This window comes from Miniopterus schreibersii (assembly GCF_964146895.1).
Source record: "Miniopterus schreibersii genome assembly, chromosome: 2".
Lineage (NCBI taxonomy): Eukaryota > Metazoa > Chordata > Mammalia > Chiroptera > Miniopteridae > Miniopterus > Miniopterus schreibersii.
Window position 1 is genome coordinate 10977086 of NC_138102.1, and position 26390 is coordinate 11003475.

The 26390-nt window shown below is 45.3% G+C and overlaps 1 protein-coding gene across 2 annotated transcripts in view; it reads left to right on the forward strand.

Moving 5' to 3' along the window:
* MTMR7 (myotubularin related protein 7) overlaps positions 1-26390 on the forward strand; it is a 76025-nt gene that overhangs the window by 44533 nt on the left and 5102 nt on the right. For both annotated transcript variants that reach the window (XM_081130243.1, XM_081130244.1), the window contains 7 exons: positions 7437-7569; positions 18307-18416; positions 19674-19799; positions 20640-20689; positions 22557-22757; positions 24180-24320; positions 25814-25940. In XM_081130243.1, coding sequence (XP_080986369.1) covers positions 7437-7569; positions 18307-18416; positions 19674-19799; positions 20640-20689; positions 22557-22757; positions 24180-24320; positions 25814-25940 — 888 coding nt within the window. The remainder of the gene's footprint in view (positions 1-7436; positions 7570-18306; positions 18417-19673; positions 19800-20639; positions 20690-22556; positions 22758-24179; positions 24321-25813; positions 25941-26390) is intronic.

The window sequence follows — 26390 nt, forward strand, 5'->3', positions numbered from 1 at the left end:
GAGGTGTGGGTGGAGCAGTGAGGATGCTGAGGTGTGGGTGGAGCAGTGAGGATGCTGAGGTTGGGTGGGGCAGTGAGGATGCTGAGGTGTGGATGGAGCAGTGAGGATGCTGAGGTGTGGGTGGAGCAGTGAGGATGCTGAGGTGTGGGTGTGGCAGTGAGGATGCTGAGGTTGGGTGGGGCAGTGAGGATGCTGAGGTGTGGATGGAGCAGTGAGGATGCTGAGGTGTGGGTGGCGCAGTGAGGATGCTGAGGTTGGGTGGGGCAGTGAGGATGCTGAGGTGTGGATGGGGCAGTGAGGATGCTGAGGTGTGGGTGGCGCAGTGAGGATGCTGAGGTGTGGATGGGGCAGTGAGAATGCTGAGGTGTGGATGGAGCAGTGAGGATGCTGAGGTGTGGGTGGGGCAGTGAGGATGCTGAGGTGTGGGTGGGGCAGTGAGGATGCTGAGGTTGGGTGGGGCAGTGAGGATGCTGAGGTTGGGTGGGGCAGTGAGGATGCTGAGGTGTGGATGGAGCAGTGAGGATGCTGAGGTGTGGATGGAGCAGTGAGGATGCTGAGGTGTGGGTGGGGCAGTGAGGATGCTGAGGTGTGGGTGGGGCAGTGAGGATGCTGAGGTGTGGGTGGGGCAGTGAGGATGCTGAGGTGTGGGTGGGGCAGTGAGGATGCTGAGGTGTGGGTGGGGCAGTGAGGATGCTGAGGTGTGGATGGAGCAGTGAGGATGCTGAGGTTGGGTGGGGCAGTGAGGATGCTGAGGTGTGGGTGGGGCAGTGAGGATGCTCAGGTGTGGGTGGGGCAGTGAGCACGCTCAGTGATAAAACAGATGCCACAGCTAGACTACGTTCCAGAAGATTATATGGAAAGGACTCCTTCCTTTCAGACAAATTTTCAGAGCACTACATATAAGTATGAGCTTCAGACTGAGGGGGAAAAACACGTTCTTTGCTTGAGGATTTTCACCTAAAGATGCCGGAAACTCTCTGACTTTTACTGTTCTTGTCTGATTTGTGCGTTTCTTTCTGGCTGGTTATGCTCTAGCCCCTTCCTTCCTGCCCTGACTGCTTTCCCTCCTCTGGTACCTTTTGTGAAGGTCAGGTGGAGCTGTTCTGATGTCCCTAATGGTCAGAAAAAAGACTTCATGGTGCCTGCTCCTCAGACACACATACTGAAGATAAGAAAAGGAAGGGAAGACGGGCTTCACTGAATTGGGATGCCCTTCTCCTACTGTTTCCCCAGATTTAAATAAAGGCAAACAGATTCGCCTACTCATTTAAGGGCCAGTGAGCCAGGTGTATACTATGTTATGTAAACCTGCCGGGAAATGTGGCAGCTGTTGAGTCTGGCATAGGCCAGATTTAAAATAAATTAATCCAAAGGATTTGATTGGAAGGGTATATTTAGCACTTAGTGTGTTTACTCTCCATGATAAGAAGTTTCATGCTGATCCATTAAAGAAAAGTGGTGTCGAGTATGAGCTGTGCCCTCTCCTCGTGTTGACCTGGGCACCCACGCTTCACGGAGGCTTAAGCTGCTGGCTGAGAGCTTCCACACTTTTAAAGGCCATGCCTGTTGATCTGGGTTCCAAAGTGTGTGAGGCTCCTTGGTAGCCTGGACACTGAGTCACTGTCGGTTCTAGGTGGCGAGCAGTGGGAAATGGGATACTGCCCAGGTGGTTCCCAGTTAATTAAAAAGAGAGAGTTTGGAGGCAACCCAGGTAATTCTTGTTCTTGGAGTAAGGCTCACCGCAGATGCTGCCTGGTCAGGGGATGCTGCTTGTTGACGCTGAAATCTTGGAGGGGGAGAAGGTAAAGGCAGTGAGGTCCTGAGCATGTATTGACTAGCCACTCAATCACAGGATACCCTGGAGCTTATATATTACTGCAGGATTTGGTGCATAGGAAGATATGAAATAGGGTTGATGCCATCGTTGTGAATTGTAAAGAGTGAGAGAATCATTTTATCTCATCCGTGATCATGGCTTCATCATCTGTTTGTTCTGGGACTTTGCTGAGCTTGTAAAAATGCCAGGTACATTCTCATTTAATTCTTATAATAATCTTGCAGATTAGGAGGCGTTCTTATGCCTCTTGCCTTAGATTTAGAAAGGTTCAGTAATTCACCCAAGGTCACACAGTTCAAGGCAGAGCCAGACCCAAAGCCCATGCTCCTGTTTGACTGTGGTGCTGTTTACAAAATTCTCCGTGCGCACTGTCAGGATCAGGAGGGTTGCCCCCTCTGAGCATGTACCCAGTGAAGCCAGAGGCTCAGAGCTAAAGAACCACCCACAAGCTCATCCAAAATCATGCCAAGGCCAGAGGAACAGGAAGGGCTGTGAGCTGTGCTCTGACGCCAGCACCTTGGGAGGAAGGGCAGAGCCCTAAAGAGAAGGGGTGAGGTAAGGTGGGTTTCTGACTCAGCCCAGGCTCAGTCTTCCGCTCTCATTCCTTGCAAGATAGCTCTGTGATCACCCCTTGTTTCACGATTTTATAACTGATTTTTTAGTTGTGTAATAGGATGTCCTTAGGAAGTTTTTGTTATTACTCTGGAATGAGTAATTATTCCATTACCGAATCATGTGAGGGGGCATCTAAGAGAAATCCTTTGTAAAGATTGGGGTCCCCGAAGAGGAGAATCTGGGACCTCGTTTCCTGGTAGGGTGTGTAGCGTACTTGCTACACCATGGCAGTGAGCAGGGGAGAGGGAATTGGAGAGACATCCATGGAGCAGTCTGCTCTCCTCGTTGGCAGGACATGGGTGAAGGAATTTCCTGTAGGGCAAGCAGAGGAAGGAAGTTGTAAATGAGCCCTCCGGAGAGGTCTTGTCCAGTCGGGGCTCCCAGCTGCAGTGACTGTGGGTTATGTGCTGGGGAGTGAAGCTGAAGGGGTTGGAATGGGCTCAAGTCAACACGGATCTCCCATGTCAGTGGACTGCGTACCTCCTACCCCAGGCGCCCACATACATGGACGTGCCCTAGGAGACTCAGCATTTGGCCTCTTATGCCAGGGAGGGCAGTGATGGTAAGTGTTAACCAGAAAAGCAGTGACTACCAGTGGAGAGAGAATTGCAGTCTTGTCCAGCTTTATAAGACATATTGACCTCTTATCACTCCTCTGTAACCCCCTTTCCCAGGACATAGGTAGAGCCTAGAAGAAATAAGGAGGGTAACCCAGAGCAGACCCCTCACCAGTCCCCATAGCCTGTAATGAGGGAAAGATCATTTTGCATCATGCATGGGATTGGAGTTTTAAATTGAGCTGGATTGTGGTTTCCTATCTGATGGTAAATTTGACAGCTCTTCATTCAGCTTAAGATGTCCTTAGGGGGCAAGAAAGGGGGACTGTAGAAAGCACAGTTACAGACAGCAGTTGCAAGAAATAAAATCATCTTATATTTTCATGATTACATTACTATTTAAGGTTTTCATTTCAGTAGTTTTGGAGAGAGTGAGAGGAAAGGACAATCATTTGACACCCTGTGCTAGGATGTGGCCCAACCCTCCTCCTGCCAAGGTCAACTTCTATTCTCATGTCCCAACCACAGAAGGTCAGGGCCTGTTATTATTCAGGTGTAGAATGTACTCTGCTGAAATCTGAGACTCCAAGACTAAGACTGACCAGGCTGACCTTTAACTTGATAGCAAGATGGTCCTTGGCGAAGCTTTTATGGTTTTGCTGTCTGATTGATGACTTAGGGCTAGGGGAAGAATCTGATTTTCTTTCTTTTCATTTTTAGACTGTACACTTGTCAAAGTCATCCCATTATTCAGGCATTTGTTGGGGGGGGGGGGGGTGAGCCGGTCAATAGATCTTCACTGAGTGCCCATCCTGTGCCAGGTCGAGGGCATAGACAAGACCGACAGCTCCCCGTGGAGCTGGGTCCTCCACCCCATTCTAGGCGGTCTTCATGTCATGGACACCGACTCTCAGATTTTCCAATTAAACCTGCTTAGAATCCTTCAGTTGCGCTCCAGTGCCAGATAAAGACTAAGCGTCCTGACTGGGCCTGTTTGTAGAGCTCTCAAGGTGTCCCAGCTGCTTCTCTTGCCGTTGCCACCATGCACGCACCTCCCGCCCCGCTGGCCCTGCTTGGCTCGCCCGTACCCACCTGCTCCTTGGATTTTGATCCCTCGCCTCCTCTCGTCCTCGCTGTTTCATCAGGAATGCCCATCGCTTTCCCCCCATCCTTCCAGGTTATTACGGTCCCCCTCAAGTCTTCCTTCTTTCATGAAACATTCCCCCGATCCCCTGGGCCACATGGGGCCGCTCCCAATTCGAAATCCTGCCACTGCCCTGCCTCCAGGTGCTCGGCTCCTGCCCAGTCCTGCTCTGCGGTGCTGTGAGCTTTCCCTTCCACGCTCAGTGATGAGCTTATGCCGGTCGAACAGCTTCCTACTCATCTTCTTCTTGAGCTCAGTGCCTGGCACACAGTAGGCGTTCATTAAGTGTTTGCTGAGGAATGAGCAGTTTTCTTTTGTTTCATTCAGGAGCTTTTCCAAACCTGAAGATGACGAGGTCATCGAACAGCAGAGTGATCTTAGGTTGGAAAATGGCACTTTTTTCCAGTTCCACTTTTCATTTGTCTCTTGTGCTTCTTAAGCATTCATTGAAGCTGGAATGTCGTCACTTTCATTGTTTTATCTCTTGGGGAGTTTTTAAGACCTGAAATGAATAGCTTTTCCTTTGGTTGTGAAGTTCTCAGCCAAAGGGATGGGGGACCAAATTAGATTATTAATAGTGTTTTGTTATATAAGGGACACCTTATCTGAATAGCTATGTAATATATATGTATATATTATATAATAGGTCCAGGATAGCTTCTTGAATTTTTATTAATTTAAAAACTGTATTTTCTGCATAATATTTGCCATCTTATCATGCTAGGGCCTATGAAATATGTGGAGACCTTGAGGAAGTACACTTTGGGTGGGAGGCTAAATGGGGCCACCTTCTGTTCACTGTGAGAAGTAACATTGACTTTCAAGAGGCCACGTGTTGCTGCTTTGCTTTTAAAGAAGACCACCCATAAATCCGCCCAGGTCAGAGGTAATCAACTACGTAAAAATGTGAACAGACTCCTGGTTATACGTAATAATACTACTACTAATAATAGTGTTTTGGGTTTATTCATTGCACTGTTTAAAAAGAGTCTCTCTGCGGCATGAGGTGAGGAAGCTTAACATGAATTATTCAAGATAGAGAATAAACCTGAGGTTCAGGTAGAGAAGGGCACTTACAATGATCCTAGCAATCATTTTATTTTATGAAGTTTGTTGTGAAGAATAAGCCAACAGCTTTGGAAAACAATTATACGAAGCAGTCATATTTTATAATAGTAAGTTTCTTAATAATAACGTCTAAAGGTAATTGTAGAAACTTTTCCCCCGTTAAAATATTTAAAAAGTTTAAAGCACAAATGTAAGTTGTCTTAAAAATAGCATTATTTTAATATTTTTTCTTGACTAAAGCCAAACCCTTTATTCTTAGCATGCCTGGGAGGAAGGCGACAGTCTTGCATACACTGGAAAAGGGGTTCTGAGGGGCTGATGTGGCCCCGCTGATGTCCCATGAGCTAAGTCGCAGGGCAGGGCCGCTGCGGAAATGTGACGTGTCTGCCGCTGGAGCCCCATGTGGCTGCTTGGTTTATGTTTCTAAAACGTTTGACTGCCATTATTTAAATTACAAACCTAATACAGCTTCTCTGTAATAAGGACTACAGGGGTGTCTAAACTGGTACTGATCGTGTCCCCCGTCATTTGCCGCCTCTGTCTTCTGCCGTAACCTTTGCCACATTGGTGCAGTCCTCCACACGTTTTCATTCGGCGTCATCAGCGTGCACACACAGAAACACTTACCTGTGGGCTGGTTTCTTTTACAAAGAATGGGGTAATTGTAGAATATTATTTTGTAGCTTACTCTTTCACTTCACATGTTAACATGTCAGGGGGCCAATTCCAAGTCTGTCTGTCTGTCTCTGTTGATGATGATAGATAGATTAGATGATAGATAGATAGATAGATAGATAGATAGATAGATATAGATGATAGATAATCTATGTTCTTCTTGGTCCTGTTTGTAGTCAAAGGCATGAATTTACCATAGTTTATCCAGTCACTGCCCTATGGAGATATTTATAGGTTTTCAACTTTTTGTTATTAAAAAAAGCTGCATTAAACATTCTTGTACAGCTATCTTTATGTGCAGGTATTTTTAATTGTGTCAGATTCTCACAAGTAGGAAATCTGAGTCAAAAAATATGTGGTTTTTTTTTAAATGTAATTTTACTTTAAAAAAAACACACACATTTCTATTGAATTTTAGAGAAAGAGGAAGGGAGAAGGAGAGAGAGAGAGAAACACTGATGAGAGAGACATCAATCGGCTGCCTCCTACATGGCCCCTGCTGGGGATTGAGCCTGAAACCCAGGCAAGTGCCCTGACCGGGAATCGAACCTGAGACCTCTTGTTTCATGGGTCAACGCTCAACTACTGAGCCACACCAGGCAGGCAAAATACGTATGTTTTTTACTTAACTTTTCAAACTTAGCTTTTTGAAAAATATTTATTAATATCCTCTCAGTACTGCATTGTGGTCCTAAAAACTGACATTTTTTCTGGTGGTGAGTCCCGGTGTCAGTTCTCTGCCTGGGAGAGCCCCCTGTCCTTTGTGGGTAGTAGCAGCGACTGGCCAGTGAATACTGTTTACTAGGATGGGATTACCCACGTAGCAAATCAGCAGGAATTCTAGAAACCTGTGTATTTCTGAGTGAAGACTTGTCCCCTTCTTGAGTTTAGTTGCACAGGCCTAGGGCAGAAGTCTGTATTTCATATATTTCCTGAAAATCCATTATCATTAAACCCGGTTTACACTAGGAAATCCCTACTTCTCACATACAAAGTTATGGTAATAAAAGTTATCACGGCCCTCTTAACAGGCCTCCAGGTTGAAACAAGGTGGCCGGAGGGCCTTTGGAGACGTAGTGTCCTCACTGTATTCAGTGGCTCCTGCTCAAGGTTTGATTGATGTCTGAGGGGTTCTCGGGGGCAGTTAGAAGGGCGCAGCCGTCCCCTGTTGACGGTGCGCTCACTGGCCGCCCCATACTGGCGGGAGTAATGGTTTAACCCGCCGAGCCCCTTCTGCCCGTCCGCAGGGTATAATGCTTGCTGTCAAGTCGGGCAGGTGGGCTCTGTCACATTTGCTTGGAACTGTGAATAGAATGCTCCTTCCCAGCTCAGACATGTGCCCCATGTCAACAAGCGTGTGCCGTCGAAGACAAGCTCAGCACGCGTGTCTGACACTGCACAGCTCAGCACGGTGTCCCAGGAAAGCATGTTACATCTCTGCGCATCAGTTTGAATGTTCTTAGGGATAACCACAAAAGGTTTTGGTTGTTTCACGCCCTGAATGTAATTGGCCACGGTTCTGTTTTGCCGACCGCTGCAGCTCAACGCCATGGCCAACCGCGCTGCCGGGAAGGGCTACGAGAACGAGGACAACTATTCCAACATCAAGTTCCAGTTTATCGGGATAGAGAACATCCACGTCATGAGGAACAGCCTGCAGAAAATGCTGGAAGGTAAGCCACCTCCTATGCACAGCACTGAGGAAATGCAGGTCAATGTTTTAACGCCAAAACAGAACAAGATAGCCTTTTGATGTTCAAATTGTGCTTTTACAATGATTCTCTTTACACCGGTGGGATACGTTGGGGAGAAGATCCTATTGCAGTGACTCTTTAAACATTCAACGGCCTTTTTTTATTTTTTGTGTCACTAGGACTTGCTTAGGAGTCAGGCTCGCTCCCTCCTAATATTATTTGATTCACATAAAGCAACCCTCCAGTTAAAGCAACAACCCAGTGCTCTGGTTGGAGATGAGGTTCACAAGCTGAACCTGAGTGGCTGCCGGCCCCTTAGAAGGGAGGGTGCTGGCGGTCCCCACCCTCACCCTGACCAGCAGCAGCCCTGGCAGTGCGCCCGCAGCTAAACCACCCCCACTCACCCCACAGTCACGTGCACCACGAGACACACACAGACCCACACACAGGGAAGGACATTACAACGACGGATTATGTAACATAGAGGAATCATTCATGTGGCCAAACAGGCCGTAAGCTGCTTAGCAGAAATTCTGCATTTCAAGCAAAACCCGCCTCATTTACTGCTTGTGCTCCCTGTGATTGTAAAGGCCGGAGGAAGGGTCTGTTGCCACTGTCCCCCACGCCTGGTGCCCGTGGGAACCAGAACCGAGAGAGGGAGGATTTGCACCCTGGGGACCTGGGGGGCTGTGAACGCTGAGCGTGCACTTGGGGGAAGCCCCGGGGAGATGGCGCTGATGCCGGGCAGCGGCTGTCTGAATGGGACGTGTGGGGTCTGGACGAAGAGCTGTGGACAAAGAAAGTGCTGAATGGTTGTTCCCAGGCTGCGCCTTTGCTCTCAGTTACTCGGGCGGTTCTCTGCTTACTCAGAACAACAGGGTGTAGAGAGCGCCCAGCGGAGGGGCTGCAGAGACTTGGGTGGCGCGGACAGGCCTAGTTTCCATCCTTTCCCCTGGGTTCCCGGAGCCATCTCAGCCATTGCGAAGCCCTGAACCACCAGCTGCCTTCTCTGGGGCTCTGTTACCTGCTGTAAAATGGGGGGTGGATTAATGGTTTCTAGGGGCCCTTCCAGCTGTGACAGCTGTGAATCTCCTGGATGCAAACACGTTAACACTGAGCATTTGAATGGTTAGAAATCTCTTCCTGCATCTGAAAACCTCACGGCCCCAGAGCCATCTCCATCTGACTTCCATCCCCAGGAAATTCTGGAAACTAGCCACCTGTCAGGTCACAGTGGTGGCACCTGGGCGTGACCATCTGAGCCTCTCACACCTCTGGGGGTTGTCATAGACGGTTTGGCTGCCCCTGTGCTTTTAAGGTTCAAAAAATCGGACATGCTTGGTGCTGCCATTGGAAGGGTATCTAACTTCAGTATGAAGGGCCGTTATCAGACCCACTGAGGCTGCTGTTCTCGGTATTTTTCATGTAGTAACTTTATAAGCTGACTTTCAAGAGCTCACATTTTCTTCTATGCAGAAAGTAGCTCCAAAGAGTGCTCACAACATATTACTTTGGCTTATTAGGAACCGTTTCTCCTGCGCTCACACCTAGGGTCTGACTCACGGCTGCCAAGGGACGTGCGCCCCGAGCGAGGTCCAGGGGGCGGTCTCTTCCCTGTGTCATAAGGGGCCGTGGTCCTGCATCACTTCTCCAGCTCTGTGTCGCTGAAGTGAGCAAGGACACCTCTCTGGATGCCTCTCAGAGGACTTGACCAATGTTTGACTCTCTGTTTTTACCAAGTCAATGATAAACCACCGCGGAGCCGCCACTGATGAGGTGATGCAAACAGCCCACCTTCAGAGGCTTTTCCTCCTTCGGACAGCCGGCCTTGGCCTCAGAGCCTCCCACTGCCGGTCCCTGGTGGGAAGAGAAGTGCGTTTCACTCATGGTCATCTTCTTCTGTTGTTTCCACCATTGTTGTTGATATTATCAGAATAGATTCTGAATAACGGAGAATTGTTTGCATTCTTGCCGCAAATAGCTCTGTCTGTGAGCAAGAGCTGCAGGGTATTTCATCAGAAACGGAAATCTAGGGCCAGGTTTGTGTCCTGTGAAAGTCCTTTCCAGGGCTGATTTAAGTCTGACTTATAAATTCTGAACCAAACTTTTTTGTGGTATGCATACTCCCGATAAATAATAATGACGCCTTCTAGTTATGCAGGAAGTTTGCAACTTATTAAGTGCTTTCCACAGTAGCTTCCCTTTCGGTCATAGAGATAATGGTTTTTCCCTCAAATAAGAAAAGGATGCCCTATACTTTTTTTTTAAACAGTCGATGGAAGAGCCTGGCCAAGGCTGAGGAAGTTATCATCAGATGTAGACGAAACTCACCTGGGGTGTGGTTGGCGTTGGGAGGAAGTCAGTGAGGAAGGGGCGGCTGTGCACAGAACTTGCACGCCCAGGCTCGTGGGGGTTGTGCTACACTTAGCGCCTCTTCGTAAATCTGTGTCCAAGGTAGGCGGGTGTTTACGGGACAGGCGCAATGATGGCGACATGGTCTTCCTTTTTCAATTATTCACTCCATCTTTTGGGTGTTGCATAGAAAATTGCCCTTCTCCCACCACAAGTTTCACGCCCGGATGCTCCACGAATATCAGATTACTATGGTTGGCCGTCGCGTCACCCTGTGTAACTGGCCACTTACTCTTCAACTTACTCATGTAACTAAAAATTGAGCAGCTGCTATGTGCTGGGCTTCCTCGGCATTTTCACTAAAATGATTGTATTTGACTATCACAGAAATAGTGTGTGGTATGTGGCGTTATCTGCACTTGACACATGAAGAAACCGAGTCTCAGCGAGGTGAGGCAACTCAGGTTAGGAACATTTTAAAAAGAGGAAGCAGTAAGTTGAAACGAATAACATAGAAAGACATTTAAACTTGCTCTGATAATTTAAAAAACAGAAATTAAGCCTTTAAGCTACCATTTTTCACTGCGTTTTTTAAAATTAAAACATCTAATACCGAAAAGAATGTCATAAAACTGGTACTTCAGATACTTCTGGTGCCATAAAATTGGCTTAAAGAGACATATTTTGTTTAGAGACATAGTGTATTTTTACCAGGTTGTCTCCCCTTAGGGATTAATCCAAATTATGGTTTAAAAAAAGGAAGATGCAACGTGCCTCTTTTGATAGCAGTGTTTTATTTATAATAGCAGAGTTTTGGAAGCCACAGGCATATCCACTAATAGTAAATGAACTTAATAATTTTGCTCCATCTCTTGATAGAAATTTTACATCTATTAAAAATTGTAAATGTGAAGGATATATGTGTTTATTGTAACACAGGAGAATGTGTACAATAAAGTGCAAACTTCAGGCTGTAAAATTGTATGAATACTCTGATTTACTATGTGGTAAATCGTATTTATGAAGAAAGACTAGGAGAGAATGCCCAGGAAAATAATTGGATTAGCAGGGAATTTCACACACCACCACCCCCCCCCCGTTTTTCCTTCTTTATTTATAAAATATTCTTTATGGCGGGTATACTACATTTTTTTAAAAAACAGTGCATATTGTCCCACAGCTTCTGTGAGGCAGGAGCCTGGGCATGTCTTATATATAAATGAGAACCAGGAAGCCCCTGCCCAGGGTATTACAGGCTGTAGTTAAGGCTGCGTTGTCATCTGGATGCTTGGATGGGGAAGCTGCTGCTTCCAGGCTCTTTTAGTGAGCAGAATTCAACCCTGAGCTTGGTGGCTGTCAGCTGGGTCCCAGAGGCTGCTAACTATTCCCTGCCCCGTGGTCTCCCAGAGCTGTCCACAACACGGCAGGCTGTTTCTCCAAGGCGTGCCTCCCTGTGGTTACAGAGTCTGGTACATTACATTTAAAAAGGATTTTTATGTTACATTTTTAAGAACACATCCTTCCCAGTATAACATAACAGAGCAGAATCAGAGCCTAGTACTTTCCTCACGGTACAGTGATCCTCTTTGAAGTGTTGTTCTGATATTGTACAGGCTCACAAATAACCACCTTACGTGGTCACGTGACATTTTTGGAGTGATTTAATGTTTGATCTGTTTTAATATTTTAAGATGTTTTTATATTATCATAATATAAAAACATTGTTTAATATATTAAGATATATTTATCCAAGTAATCTATTGCAACCATGGTGTAGCTATTCTTAACATTTCCCATTTTACAGATGAGATTGAGGCAAAGAGGCTAAGAAACTCACAACAATAAGTGGTAGAACCAAGATTTTCACCTACTTTGTATGAATCCAGATACTTTACCCATTACCATTTGGCTTTACAGCCTCCCCAGGTAGTGGGTTGGGTAGAAAGCACCTTGACCTAAGTGTCTGAAGATCTGCGTTTGGATTCTTGCCTTTGTCTCTGAGTAAAGGTGACCAAACCTCATTTCCTATATTTGTAAAACAGTGTAAGCAGTATATCAACTCTGTCTAACTCACAGACTTATTAAAAAGTTCCCTTGCAAACCATAAAGAGCTTTCCAGTGGAAAGTGTGTTATGCTCTCTCTTGGGAAGCAATACTGAGCTTATGGGCTGTAGATGAATTCAGCCAGGCAGGTATTCAATAGGTCCTGTGCCTACTTACGGGTGACTTTCCTTAATTCCTTTACTCAAGAGATGTGGAGGAAAACAACACAGTTTCCAGGGCATGGTAGAGCTTGCCTTGTGATTTAGCACAAGTTCATAAAAAAAATTAATTTAAGAAACCACGTCAGGCCTTGTGGGCATTTTCTCAGCAGGTTGTTTTACAGAGATGCAAATGTCAGCCTGGTGGCGATCAGATGGGAGAGGGTCCTGAGCACAGGAACAAAGGCCCAGTGTCTACTCAGTACTCTGGGCAATCCTACAGTGGAGGCACCAAGCAGATCCAATGGAAAGATTGAAATCTTTTAGCAGGCCCCAAACTGGAATTGTGGGCACCGACCGTGGAGTTTTGTGGCCCCAGTGGTCATATCTGATACGTGCTTCTGCGTGGAGGTTCTGAGGCCCAATTATGCAGAACATTCATTGGATGTGGAAAGGGTGGTGAAGGCTGAGAATTCAAGTTTGTCTGGGAGGCGCCACTGCTGTGTGTGTCACGGTCGTGCAACTCCTTGTTGGTCTCCCTGCCAACTTGTCGTGGGCGCACCAAGGTCTGGAAGGGAATAGTCCCTAACACCCCAGCCTCAAGGTTTCCGTGACCCATTTCTCTCTGCTCAGAAGGTCAAGGTTGTGGCTGTCAGTTCAAATGTCCTTTTCGTTTGATACTTCCTTCCTCATCTTTGTCTTTGTGAGGTGATGGCTAATTCTACCTGGAAGAGATGGAGATCAGCCCATTATAGATTATTCATATTTAACTTTTTCATTTTTAAGTATTTCTCTTACATTGTCTACAAGTTTATACCATGAATTCTAGCAGATACGAGCTCATGAAAGGCTTTGTAAGGGTTCATCTTTTTTAAGTTTTCCATGTTTTGACTTTTTACTGTTGTTGATTTCCTCAGATTACTGACCTACTGGCTGAGACAGCCAATAAGACCAATAAAATCTGGTCGTTACCCTACAGACTTATTAACCTGGCATGTGTTTCAACACAGAAAACCCACTATTCCATTAGAATGGAAAGAGATAGCTTCACAGAGCAATAACAGTTACAAGGCTTTTTAATGAGTGTTCTGCTAGACCAACAGGTCTGTCCATCAGGCTTCACCAGTGACCAGTGCATGGTCTCTGGAGGAAAGAAATGGATCAAGAGTGTGTACTTTGCTCTCTGCAGTATTGTAAGAAGATGTACATGTGGCTGGTGCTGGGTGGTATCAGGTAATTAAGACAATAATATCTTAAGCACTAAGGGACAGAAGAAAGAGCATCACCCTTTGGGTGTATGTGCCATGGGATGGATTCCAGCTCAATTATTTACTGGCTGTGTAACCGTGGATGACTTAGTAAACCCCTTTAAACCATACTTTCCAATCTGAAAATTGGGGGTAAATAATACTCTGTGTGGTAGATAATTCGTGTAGAGTACCAGGAACAATACCTGCTTACAGTGAGTACATAGTAACTAGGAGCTGCCAGTTATTTCAGACATTCATCTGTTCATCAGACAGTTACTGGGAGCCTTTATGCTCAGCATTGTAAAGAAAAATGCTTCATCCATTAATACAACGTGAAGTAATTAGCTGGTTTTAACATAAGCAGCAACCTCGGCAGGAAGAGAAGGCGGTGTTTGCTAAGCAGCGATGTCACTGAGGGCCGTCCCCGGGGAAGTGGGATGGTGGAAAGCTTTCACTGGATGTCAAAGCTGCAGACTTCATCTCTGGGTGACATTATCAAGGGAGAGGACAAGGGAAAACAAAGTGATTTAATGAGCAAACGGTGGCAACTTTTATCCTAATTCTGCTTTATCTTGATGTTCACTGGGACCACTCAAAGACGAATTTAAAAATGTACACCCTCAGAATTGTTTTGGTTCATCATGACAGCTAGTTCTGGACATCTGGGACATTTACAAAAGGGGTGGGTGCTTGTAGAAGAAAGTGTCTCCCATGCTACTAAAGGTAGACGTGATTAATTTTAGTGACAAGGCGAGCTCTTTTCCCATAAGGTGCTGGTTGGGATTTAGCAATGTAGTACCTGTTGCTGGTGCCCATAGAAGCTGAGATTCGATGAGCGTGTTGTGCTGGCTGCCTTCTGGCTGGCGGGACGAGCCTGGAACGAGTCCCCACCTGCTCCATCCCGCTGCACACGCTGCTCATTTCAACACTGCAGCTAGCTGCTGCCAACATCTTCACCTTCTCTCCAGGGGCCACCACTGATATTTTATATCCACCCGACCCCTAGCCCCTCAACATGTCCTCCCAGTCTGGATGTCCCTGTTTTCATTTGCTTCAAGTTTTCTGTTCAGATTCTGTCATTCTTTAAACCCTACTTTCAGCTCAGTTCCTGTTCATCCTGGCTCAGTTTGTGTACTCAATTATTCTCTACTTGTGGTGAAAATAATATGAAATTGGAGTCGGGGGAACTAGAATGCTATCACAGCGCACTTGCTGGGCCGCCCAAGTCTGAGTTCTTGCCTCTGTAGGTTAAGATAATTTCATCCACTGTAAGATGGGAGGCTGTGTCGGGTCATTGAGAGAAAACCACCAAGTCCCAAGCCTTACATATGGCTAATGTAATATAAATGGGCACATATATTTTTTAATTTATTTGCTGCAAGCTGTCTTTAGACTCAAAATTCATATGCAAAGCTAATAAGGTATTCTTTTGTCAACCTGCTGCTTGATTTTGTCAGTGGTAATTAGTATTACTAGAACATGTGTGTATGTGTATGCATTTACACACGTGTCTGTAGCTGGACACACACTCGTGCACGTGTGTGTTTATGTATACTATTTTCTATGCTACTTACTCAGGCAAAGCTAATAAATGTATAAGAATGTGGACTTGATTGCACCTTACCATTTTATATTGGCACCAAATTCTTTAAAAGGAAACAAGGTTAGACAAAAACGGCCTTCATGGCATTCTTGTAGATTCCAGAAAATGGCACCATGATAAAAGCTGGTATTGTTTTAAATAATCATCAAAAATTCTCTCTCAAGGGGGCCCACGTTGGCTGTGAAGGTAGGGACCAGAGCACCACTGCCATTAATAAACAGAATACAACTTGCTGCGGGGCTTAGAAATTTCTCCTATGTCACCATGTTGGGCACAGTAAAAGGGGAGGCGGTAAACCAGGCTTAACCAAGCATTCACATTTCCTAGGCCGTCATTAATTCCTCTTTGCTTGGCTTCGCCTGCGAGGATGTTCAGGGAAGGGAGATGGTTATCGTTTTGCCAGTTCTCTGAAGACCACTTCATGGGCTTGATTCCAGAGCGAGAGGGACAAATGTCACAGCAGCGGAACTGAGCCGGGCGTCGGGCCTGGTAACGAAGGGAGGGCGCGTACATTTCAGCTGCGGGCCTTAGGAGACGAGAAGGACCGATGCCCCGGGTTCAGGCGGAGGCTGTCCCTGCGCCTGACACCGCCCAGCAGCTGCAGAAGAAGAAAGGGGTTGGTGAGGGAAGGCCTAAGGCAGATCATCGGAGGCTTATTTTCTTCAAAGTACATTTCCTATTTTCTCAGTTTCCATGATGCTATATGTATGTTAGTGTTGCTTATGCCTGTTTATGGGATAAGTTGCCCTGTTTTATAAAACTATTATTATTAGACCTGGGCATTAAACTCCTGGTTGGTTAGCACCGCTCTGTAGTCGGAGGCATATGCCTCTGAGGTCAGCTGAAATGAACTTCGTTCAGCAAAATGGTTTGTAAATATTGGTTTGGGTTTGGCAACGAGAGAGAACAAATCAGTATTTCTGCCTTATCCTGAGTTTATTTAAACAAACCCACCAGTTTTATATTTAAAAACTGAAGCACTGACTGTTCCAGTCTCGAGGGTACCCCCATCTGTCCCCGTGTATTAATCATCTGTAGAGCTGTTTGCGTTTGACACGCCACTCAACATCTCGGGGGCGGGGAGACACCCTCAGTGGTGAGCTCGGCCGAAAGCCGGGCGAGGCCATCTCACTGCCAGTCCGGGTTCCAATGGCCCTGGAAGCGGGAATGTTGGCCGGGAGCCGTCCTCCGTGGGAAGGAGCGGAGCTGGCGCCCGGGCTCGCCCCTTGCTGCGGGCGGGCGGGCGGCTGCTGCAGGGCCTTGGCCTGCGAGCCATGTTCCCGCATCGCTTTGGGCCTGGCGCGCTCGGGTTAGGTGGAAAGCCTGGCGTCTTCATTTTTAACTGGCTGTCACTTCCCTGCCTTGCAGGGGAGAAGAGGTGGACAGGATCCTTTGTTCTTGGGCTGCACTGAGAGTTTAGATGCCAGGGCATCCCTCAGGCTCCCTGGTCCTTTGAATGCCAGCTCGCCCTGAGCCCTAACATAACCCCCGGAAAGGTTGGCCCGGTTAGTGAGAAAGATTGTTTGCAAAAGAACATTCTCGGTGGAAGATTGGAAGGAGTCCTGAGGCTGTACGTGGTGGGACGTGTATACTTTAGGATTAAGTGAACACTCTGGGTCATGGCCTGGGGTTACACAGAAAGACCGAACAGTAGGCGTCCAGGGAGTGGCGCAGGCTCACAGAAGGTGCTGGAATTTCCTGTGCCTCCTGCTGGGCTGTGCGCACCGGCAGAGGCAGCCTGCCCCTCCCAGGGCCCCTGCGGTACTGCTGGGCTGCGTCACCAGGACAGATCTCGGGCGGGCTGGGAAGGCAGGGATTGCTTAGTTTTAACTGGGGGCAGCCAGACTCAGCTGCATGTCTTCAGACTGGGGACACTTCCCCCGAGCTCAGGGGCAGATCCGAGGCAGATCTGGCTCCACAGCTTCCTGGGAATCTGCTCCAGGAGCATTGACATCTCTGTGAATTCCTCCCGGAGCTGCCTTACCCGCCTTAGCATGCTGCTCAGTCCTGGCGCCTGCTTTCCTTTGCCACCTCCCCTTCCTAATTGCCCCTCTGCCACCTTACAAAAGACAAGCACGCCCTTTCCCACACCTTCCATTTTACTACATTATCCCAGGGTGCGTGAGAGGGTCCACTGTTTTCAGTTATCGTAGGGGCACTGCTTCCTTGAGCAGTCTAAATCGGGCTGTCCCATAGGATCATGGAAGTCATGAGTGCAGGCGACGTTTGTAATTTTAAATGTCCTAGTGGCCACATTTAAAAAAATAAAAAGAAACGGGTTAAGTTAAATAATGTATTTAACCCAGTATATCCAAAATTATATAATTTCAACATCAGTATAAAAAACTATCAGGCATTCTACATTGTTTTTTCCATATTAAGTGTGAAATTTGAGATGCACTTTATCTCAGTTCAGAGCTAACCACGTTTCAGGTGCCCAACAGCCACATGTGATGAGTGGTTACTACATTGGATTGCGCAGTTCTAAGTGATGAGGTGATAAAAGGCATAACCTTGGAGCTGAGAGTACAGGGGAGCCACGGAGCGTTCAGATCCATCCATGTGTGATTATGAAAAAGTAACAGCTGAGATTGAGAGGCACTGCTTAAGTGCACGAACCCTGGAGCAAGACCGAATCCCAGCCTCACTGCCTATCAGCTGGTGACCTTGGACCTTTGCATTGGTTTCCTTTATAAAATGAGGACACTAGTACCTTCTTCACGGTTGTGAGGAGGTTTAGAAAGCTGTTATGTATTGAGCACTTAGAGTGTGTGGCCTCGGATCAGCACTCTTCAAGTTTCGTCATTTTCAGTTGAGCCCTTTAAGGCAGCTTCGGTGTGGTGGCAAAACCTCTAGGTTTATCAGGGGACTTTTAGGATAGTTACTGTTTTTACAGTGGTCCCAACTGCAGTGGTTGGACAGTGCGTTCTCATTGGGAAAGTGCTGGGGTCAGTCACGCGATTCTTTCCTCCCCAGCACTCAGCACATGCTCTGGTGGCCCGTCTCCAGTGCTGGAAGGGTAACTAGATCTCTGCCTGACCTTTACTGGAAACATTCTATGATTTGCATTAATATTGGGGTCTAAACTTTACAAACATAATACATCTAAACAGATGCAGGTCTCCATGACCAAAACAGGAGCCTTACTTGAAATGATTTAAAAGAATCAAGTGTAGTAAGCTTGGGAGTTTATCTGGACCTAAGTCTCCCAGAAAATACTACAGTGGACTCATTAACAAACTACTGCAAACGTGATCCCATGGAAAATGAGTGCCTTGACTTTGCTTTTACAACGTCATCTGTCTTGCAGTGTGTGAACTGAAATCTCCCTCCATGAGCGACTTCCTGTGGGGGCTGGAGAACTCTGGCTGGTTGAGGCACATCAAGGCCATCATGGACGCAGGGATCTTCATCGCCAAGGTACGTGATCGCGGAGAAAGCAAGCGCAGGGGCAGACCAGCCAGCACACTGGGACCTCCGGGTGGAGATCCTGCCTCCCACCGGCTGCCCTGCGCCGGGCTGTGCGGCCGAGGGCGAGCTGCCGCGTGGACCTCCGCAGTCGCCCGCTGAAGATGGGATTTAGTGAGGCCAGTGCTCGGTTGATGCTACGTCAGCACAGAGGTCAAGTGGTAAAATATGTACAGAATAGTCTCTGCAGTTGGCCCTGGTCCTAGATGGAGGGAAGCATCTTCTACGGAAGAGCACGTCCGAATGTAAGTCACTCGGGGATGGAGGCTGAGCTTTCATCTGAGTCAACAGTCGTCATTTTTACTGACGGCATGAGCACGTCGCGCTCCCGCACCCGGGAGGCGGGCTCCGTTCCGCCGTAGCAGGAATCTTGCTTTCACACAAGCTGGTTTTGTTGTTCAGATTTTATTCTTAATACAAATTCCTCTTAGATTTGTACCTAAACACAACCATGTCTTTTCTTATGATACAGTATGCACCCCTTTACAATTCATTTATTCAACAAATACTTAGTGCCGGCACTTTTCCTGGCGCTGAGGAAGCAATGTGGACCCAGCCAGTCTCTCCTCTCCCAGAGCTGACAGTGTGGGGGACGGGAAAGGAGTAGCGCAGGTAGTGATGAGCACTATGAGTCTCCCTTTCCCAGTCCATTTCCTGTCAGGACACTGAGCTAAATTCTGCGTGCATGTCTGCGATAGCTAATAGTTTTCTTAGCGGAGACTTGCTGCTACAATTTTTACCTGTTTTCTGCCCCTTCTCCCAACGCTGGATCCATTACTTGGCTCTTACCCTTTTATCTCTAATTTTGTTTTACATTTATTGTCTCTTCCTTTTGAAAATAGCTAAGGCAAGTATGAGATCCAGAATTTCAATGAGAAAGGCTTAATGTGGATACCCAGAAAGGAGAGGGGTCGTAAGGTAGATGTGTCCTGGAAACATGTCTGCACAGCAGGTGGTACCGATCTTGTAGTGCATCTGCTTAGGTGAGGTGGCCTGGTGGTGGCTTCTGTCCATAGTGGGAAGGGGAAAGCTTTAGCGACCAGCACCAGACCTCTCCTTGACTTTCCTAATCACGTGGGGACCTGAGTATTAAATGAACAGTTGTTGGCTTTTTCTGTTTCTGCAAGCGTAAAACCAAACCTAGTTCTGATGAGATTTTTCGTGTTTATGGCCATTCTCTGTGGACGCTTTGCTGGTCCTGTCTTCCAGGCAGTTGCAGAGGAAGGGGCAAGTGTGCTTGTCCACTGTTCCGACGGCTGGGACAGGACTGCGCAGGTGTGCTCCGTGGCCAGCCTCCTGCTGGACCCGCACTACCGGACGCTGAAGGGCTTCATGGTGAGGGCGGCTGCGGGCCCCTTTCCCACACACGGCCCCGAACCCAACTATCGGCAACTATTTTTTCTCTCCGAGATCAGCAAGATGAATTAAAGGGGAAAAGGGGAAATAGGCTTGGAGTAAAGGGGTGAATTTCTGAGATGGTGGAACCAACAAAAACCAATGCTATTTAATGTGAATCTGGGGGCAAATATATTTAGTAGTTTGTAAAATAGTGAGTTTTACACAGCATTTGCTCATAGGTATTTCAAATTGAAGTAACATGAATACATAACATTTTTTTAAAAATTTGGAGAGAAAAATTTCTAAATTGAGCCTGCAAAGAAGTCCTGAGAGGAAAAACCGTTTTCACTCACTATTTTTAAGCAGTCCCTTACAACTCTGGATGACAATGTTGAAAATTTTGGTGTTTTTGTAGTCTTTGCTGAAACTATGAGCACATCCTTTTAGATATCAAAATGTGACATGTTACTTTCAACTGCAGAATATTTGTATAGCTGTCCTGAATGGCAGAGCTTTGCCCAAGCTGGAACCGTTTTCTTCAGATGGCTGCAGGGATTTCCTAGCGGCTGGGAGATAACCTGGTTCCTGCCTCCTGAACTGTGGTTTGGTGGGAAGTGCTGCAGTGGACCCTGAATCCATGCCAGGGATAGATGCTGAAAGGGGAGCCGAATGGGGTAGCTCTACTGGAAGATCTCCTTTATCGAGTAATATTAGCGGACACTCTGGGACAGTAGAGAAGAGGCAGCTTCCAAGAACCTCTGAATCAACATTATCGGCTGTGGTCTCTTCTGTTTCCTGGTTGCTTCCCTCCTGATATTTGTATTCTTTCTTGTGTAGATACTAATTGAAAAGGACTGGATTTCTTTTGGCCATAAGTTTAATCACAGGTAAGAAATATTTAAAAATCTGTTTTGACTGTTTAGGATTTTAAAAAATCTGTTTACGTTCTCAATTAACTGGGGGAAATAGCTTTATTTTTTAAAGTGTCTTTATGTATCTTCATCAGAAAGTTAAAATTAATTTACTAAGTTATTCCACATTTGGGGTGCAGACACTCACTTGAAGCTGCAAGTGTGACATGCCTGTGGAAGTTTCCTTTGCTCTTTCACAAAGGGAGTCCATTTGGGTTCCTGAGGCCTTGTGTCACAGGTGACGTCTCTGGAGAGGGAATGCACGACAGTGACCCGGGCTTTGGAGCCAGGCAGATCCAGCTCCAGTTCCAGACTGTGGCATTTACTAGCTGCGTGGCCTTGGGTGTCTGTCCCCTCTGAGCTCTGGCCTCCCACCTGTGAAATGTGGCCACCCCTCCCTATTCCACAGATTATAGCAAGGGTTCTTAAAAGTGTATGTAACTAGCCGAACTCCTTGCCTGGCCCATATACTAGGCTTTCAATACAGAAGCCACTGTTTTTGGAGACACTGGCCTCATTTTGTTAGTTGATAATGCCTGCCTTGTGTTCTGGTGTGCGCCAATCTCTGAGTGTTAAAAGTTGTAGCTGGTATACTCTAGTCCTTTGGTGCTAAAGTTTAAATTTAGGCAGCATGCTAGTAATTTAATTAGATATTTTAAAAGACATTTGACTGTTTCAATATGTTCTCCTGAAATAAACTCTAAGTTCATGGAACTGCCCATATTTATTTTTCTATTGAGCACTGCTTTTGTGCAATTCTATTTTTATACTTACTTACTTTTCCAGGAAAGCACAATGACTCCATTTTACAAATGAAAGAATTAAAGCCCCCAAACAATTAAGTAACCTCCTTAAGATTGTTATCTTCAGTTCTGGGCGTTCTGCTGTCCGCCAGCCACCCAGCTGGAGTCTCTGGGACAGAGGCAGCACGCACGGAAGAACATGGAGGTGGCTGAGGACCAGCTCTGGTTACTTTACGAGGAGGGCACTGGGAACCCTTTTCAAAGCCACCACTTTTGTGTGTGTGTGAGTAGAACTGAAACTTTAAGACGTTTCCAGACATTTCTAATGTTTCCACTCTTGGAAAAACTCCTAAACCCATCCCTGCTTGTTTCTATTCCTCAAGTTGATCGTCCACTGCTGAGATGAGGGACGGCAGCCAAACTACCCCTCCTGTACTCTTTCTAAAATCCATACAGCAGTGTAAGGAACCGGGCAGTCTTCACTTAGATTCTGTCTCCTCTTGAAAGTAGTTTCAAGATTCTCTGATGGACTCTTGGAAAACAGATATGAGAGATATAAAGGTATATTAGAACCCATGGTCACATGGAAACAAACTATGTGACAAGTTTTAACACTGCTCTAGAACTGAAATACCCCTGGGCCCTTGGGAAACCACAATTTTTTCACATTGTCTTTCTTACTTAGTCCCTCCCCCCAAAACAATGCAAACGTGAAAAACTCTCAAGTTTGCTTAGATACTTCTTCACTCTCCCACTAGACACTAATTAAAACAGTGAAGATTTATTTCAGAAGTTCTAATGTAGTTTTAAAATTTGAATTAAAGAACACTTTGTCCTTGGAAAGCTTCCTTCAATTTTACCTCTAGCACTCTCTTTTGTAGCTATAAGAATAATATGTCCCTTCTTTACCCAAACCTGCACTATAAAGTTTCTCTTGAAATTGGAATTTTAAGTTATTTTTTCTACTTCTTTGCATTTTATTTTATAAGGTAAGATTTACTTAGGAACTAGGGTTGCTTTTATGATTGTTTTTGCATTTATTGCTTTCTAATTGAAAAAAAGTACTGGCTATACCAATTCTCTAATACCTTACTTTACAGATACGGCAACCTAGATGGTGACCCAAAAGAAATCTCTCCAGTTATTGACCAGTTCATTGAGTGTGTCTGGCAGTTAATGGAACAATTTCCCTGTGCATTTGAGTTCAATGAGAGGTTTCTGATTCACATTCAGCATCACATCTATTCCTGCCAGTTTGGAAACTTCCTGTGTAACAGCCAAAAGGAGAGACGAGAACTCAAGTAAGCGTTTTGGTATTTAATTTTTATCTAAAATAATTTGTGACTGACAATTTCAGATGCCCTTCCATAACTCTGAATACTATTTTAGCCACACACCTATACTAACAGATTTCAGTTCTTTTTCCTGACATCACTTCATAAATGTAGCAGCCGACACAGACAGGTACGTTCATTTCCCCCTTTCTTCCTGGATCGAGAGGCTGGTGGACCTGACACACTAATAGTGAAAGGAAACTTCCTCGAGTCAAAGAAAGTGATTTTTGCATTTAAAAGGAAACAGATGCCTTTGGGGGATATAATCTCATAAGGATTGTAAATATAACTGGGAAATCAAATTTGAAACTCAAGTCACTCTTTTATTCAGACTAAAACTCTACTGCCTTTATCCAGAGGGAAAAAATGGATGAAATCTGGACTATTATAAAGTCAAAAACTAAAAAACAGCAAAGTGACTAATGAACTGCAAGTAAGAGAACATTTTTGAAATTTTCATAAAATTAAAGTGACTTTAACTGGGTCAGTACACTATCAGATTTAATTCTGGAAATGGTTTATTCACATAAAATGGACTCCACTAGTTTTATTCTATTTGAACAGAAAGAAAATGACTTTTTCTCATGGATACTAGTCTGTTCTCTCCAAGGAACTTCCAGTGGGATGGCCAATAGGTGGTAATGATTCAACAGTAGTGGAGTGCGCTCTTCAAGCTTACCTGTGTTCCTAGACAGCTCTGTGCTTTGTTGTGACAGACTAGCCAATTTAGTGGTATTTGTTGGGGTCGGAATCCTGGCATTTCTACTCAGCAGCTATGTGACTTTGGGAAACTCATCTCTCTTAGCCCAGTTTCCTCATCTGTAAAACAGACATCCCAGGAATTCAGTGGGGATTAAATGAGAGAAAACCTATGAAGCATTTAAACAATATCTGGCAAATAATAAAAGTTTATGACTACTTAGGGTAAAAAAAACACACAACAAAATTACATAGTTTTATTTTACACTCAGGAATTAAACATCTTGTTAAGCCAGTACAGAAAGCAGGAGTTGAGGTTAGTGTTCTGCTGCTGTACCACGAAGACACAGAGTGTAAATTTCCCTGCTACAGAACAGGGGCACGTGATATTCAGATAACAATCACTGGTCCCCTTCCAGCTTTAATATTACATATTCTACCATTTATAAGAACCAAGATAGCCCTGGCTGGGTAGCTCAGTTGGTTAGAGTGTCATCCTGACACACAAAGGTTGTGGGTTTGATCCCCAGTCAGGGCACATACAAGAATCAACCAATGAATGCATGAATGGGTAGAACAGCAAACCAATGTTTCTCTCTCCCTTCCTCTCTCTCTAAAATCAATTAAAAATTAATTAATTAATTAAAAAACCAAGATAGGTCATTTTCAGGCTTATTTTCTTTACAACAGAATTCAAGAAAGAACATATTCTTTATGGGCTCACCTGTGGAAGAATCGGGCCGACTACATGAATCCTCTCTTTAGAGCAGATCACAGCCAGACCCAGGGAACTCTTCGTCTCCCCACAATGCCATGCAACTTCATGTACAAGTACGTAAACCTCTAGGACCTTACTAGGAATGGTTATGCACTCAGATCCTGGCAGTTTCATACTGGAGGCCAAAGTGTGTGAAACACAGCTCCAAGGCTCTTTTGGACATGAAATATACCAAAGGAGGGTGCTTAAATATCTGACCTGGTCTTTTTGCCAGTGTCTCAACTCCCTAGACTTCCCCTCAGTAAGGAAGTATCTTAGAAGTTGATGTTCTGTACTAATGATATCTTAAAAATTAAGTTCCAATGTATTTAAAAGTGAAAAATGGGGGAGGAAGAAGAAAGGAGGGAAGACAGACGGAATAAACCAAGTGTCCTGTGAGTTAATTGTGGACTCACATTTAGTGATCACAATACAGTTTACCTTCTTTCTCTGCTAATCAAGTCGTAGTGGAACAATTTCCCTGTGGAAATAAATATTTAAGACTGTGTATGTTGGGATGAGGAGAGAAGGGTGGCATCCTACAGATTCTCTTAGGACTTACTAGGCCTGTATGTTATATTTTGTTCTTTGCTGCCTTTCTTTAGGCTTGTATGATACCAAACGATGACTTGGGGGTCAACACAAAGACAAATTCTCAGAATAGATGGAGAAACCATTACTCCTCCTTCCCCAAGTCCAAAACTCACTTTATGGCTTTCTTCCTTTATAGTTTTTATTCCTTGATTTGTTCTTGTTCCGAATTATTTCAAGCCCATCATTTCCCCAGAATTTTATAGCAGAATACCATACTAAAAAAAAAAAAAGCCTCCATGTTTTGTGTAAAACAGCAGTGTTAAGGGCTGCTGACACACTGTGAATCAATCGTAGTGTAATTAATTTGTTATTAACAGCCAGTCAGCAAATGTATTATTGAGGATCAAGCCCTGTTCTAGGAACTGTGGATAAAACATGAATGACACTATCTCTGCCCTCAAAGTACTTTCTAAGTAAAGAGTGGACCTAGGGATACCCCTAGGATACTACTATTTATTCTCATTTGCATTCCAGCTTGCATTGTTGTGCAGGAAAAAGGGAAGGTTTATTACAAATGCAAATGTAACCTTTTGGTTGTAGTGATACAAACAAGCTAAACTCTCAAATTTAAAAGATTCCCTTTGCAGCTGAAAGATTGTAAATGTTTATACAATTACTAATTTTTCTCAGTTTATTTCAAAACAAAGAGCCATTTTCTTAAACCAAAAAATAGGGGGGAAAAAATAGTAACGTGGCACTTCAATCTCTTTTAGAAAAGTATAGGCCTTCTAATTCAGTACCATATATACAAATTCATGAATTTACTCTCCCCAAAAGAAGTTTACTAACCCCCCCCCCAAAAAAAAAGAGAAAACATCAACAAGAAATTATTACCTTAAGTCAGTGGCTTTTTGAGCCTAGAATTTGCCCTTGGTGATTACTGGGACTGTGGGATGGGAGATACCTGAGGCCCTGAGCATGTGAACTCACAGTGTGACGCGGTGGCATCACAAAGCTCTGCCGTCCCTTCCAGGTTCTGGAGTGGAATGTACAACCGCTTCGAGAAGGGGCTACAGCCCCGACAGTCGGTCACAGACTACCTCATGGCAGTGAAGGAGGAAACCCAGCAGCTGGAGGAAGAACTGGAGGCCCTAGAAGAGGTAAGACACACTTGTTCTTGGTGCTTATTTCCTGACCATCACTGCTCCATGGAATCCTGTCAGGACTCAGAACACATGAAATGTAGCAACACAGACATTTCGTATTTTGAGCCAGTGGATAACCTGAAACATAACCCCACCAGGTGAGCACCCAGAAAATCGGAGCCCAAACCTAAGTGGCATGGAATACATTTCAGACATCTGGCTTGTGGCTCACTTCCCCAGTGCGCTCAACTACCTGGCTGTTCCTATGGTAGGTCAGGGCTTGTCACAGCTCTTTGGGAACACTAAAATGAATTCTGGAGAATCTGCGAAGCTAATGGTACTCAAAGTGAAAAGAGCAAAATGAGATATATGGGGTGTCCCTAAAAAATGTGTGTACACACTTTTTTCCTGATAGCACAATTGATGTTTCTTTCTTTTCAGATTTAACCCATTGGAATTAATAAT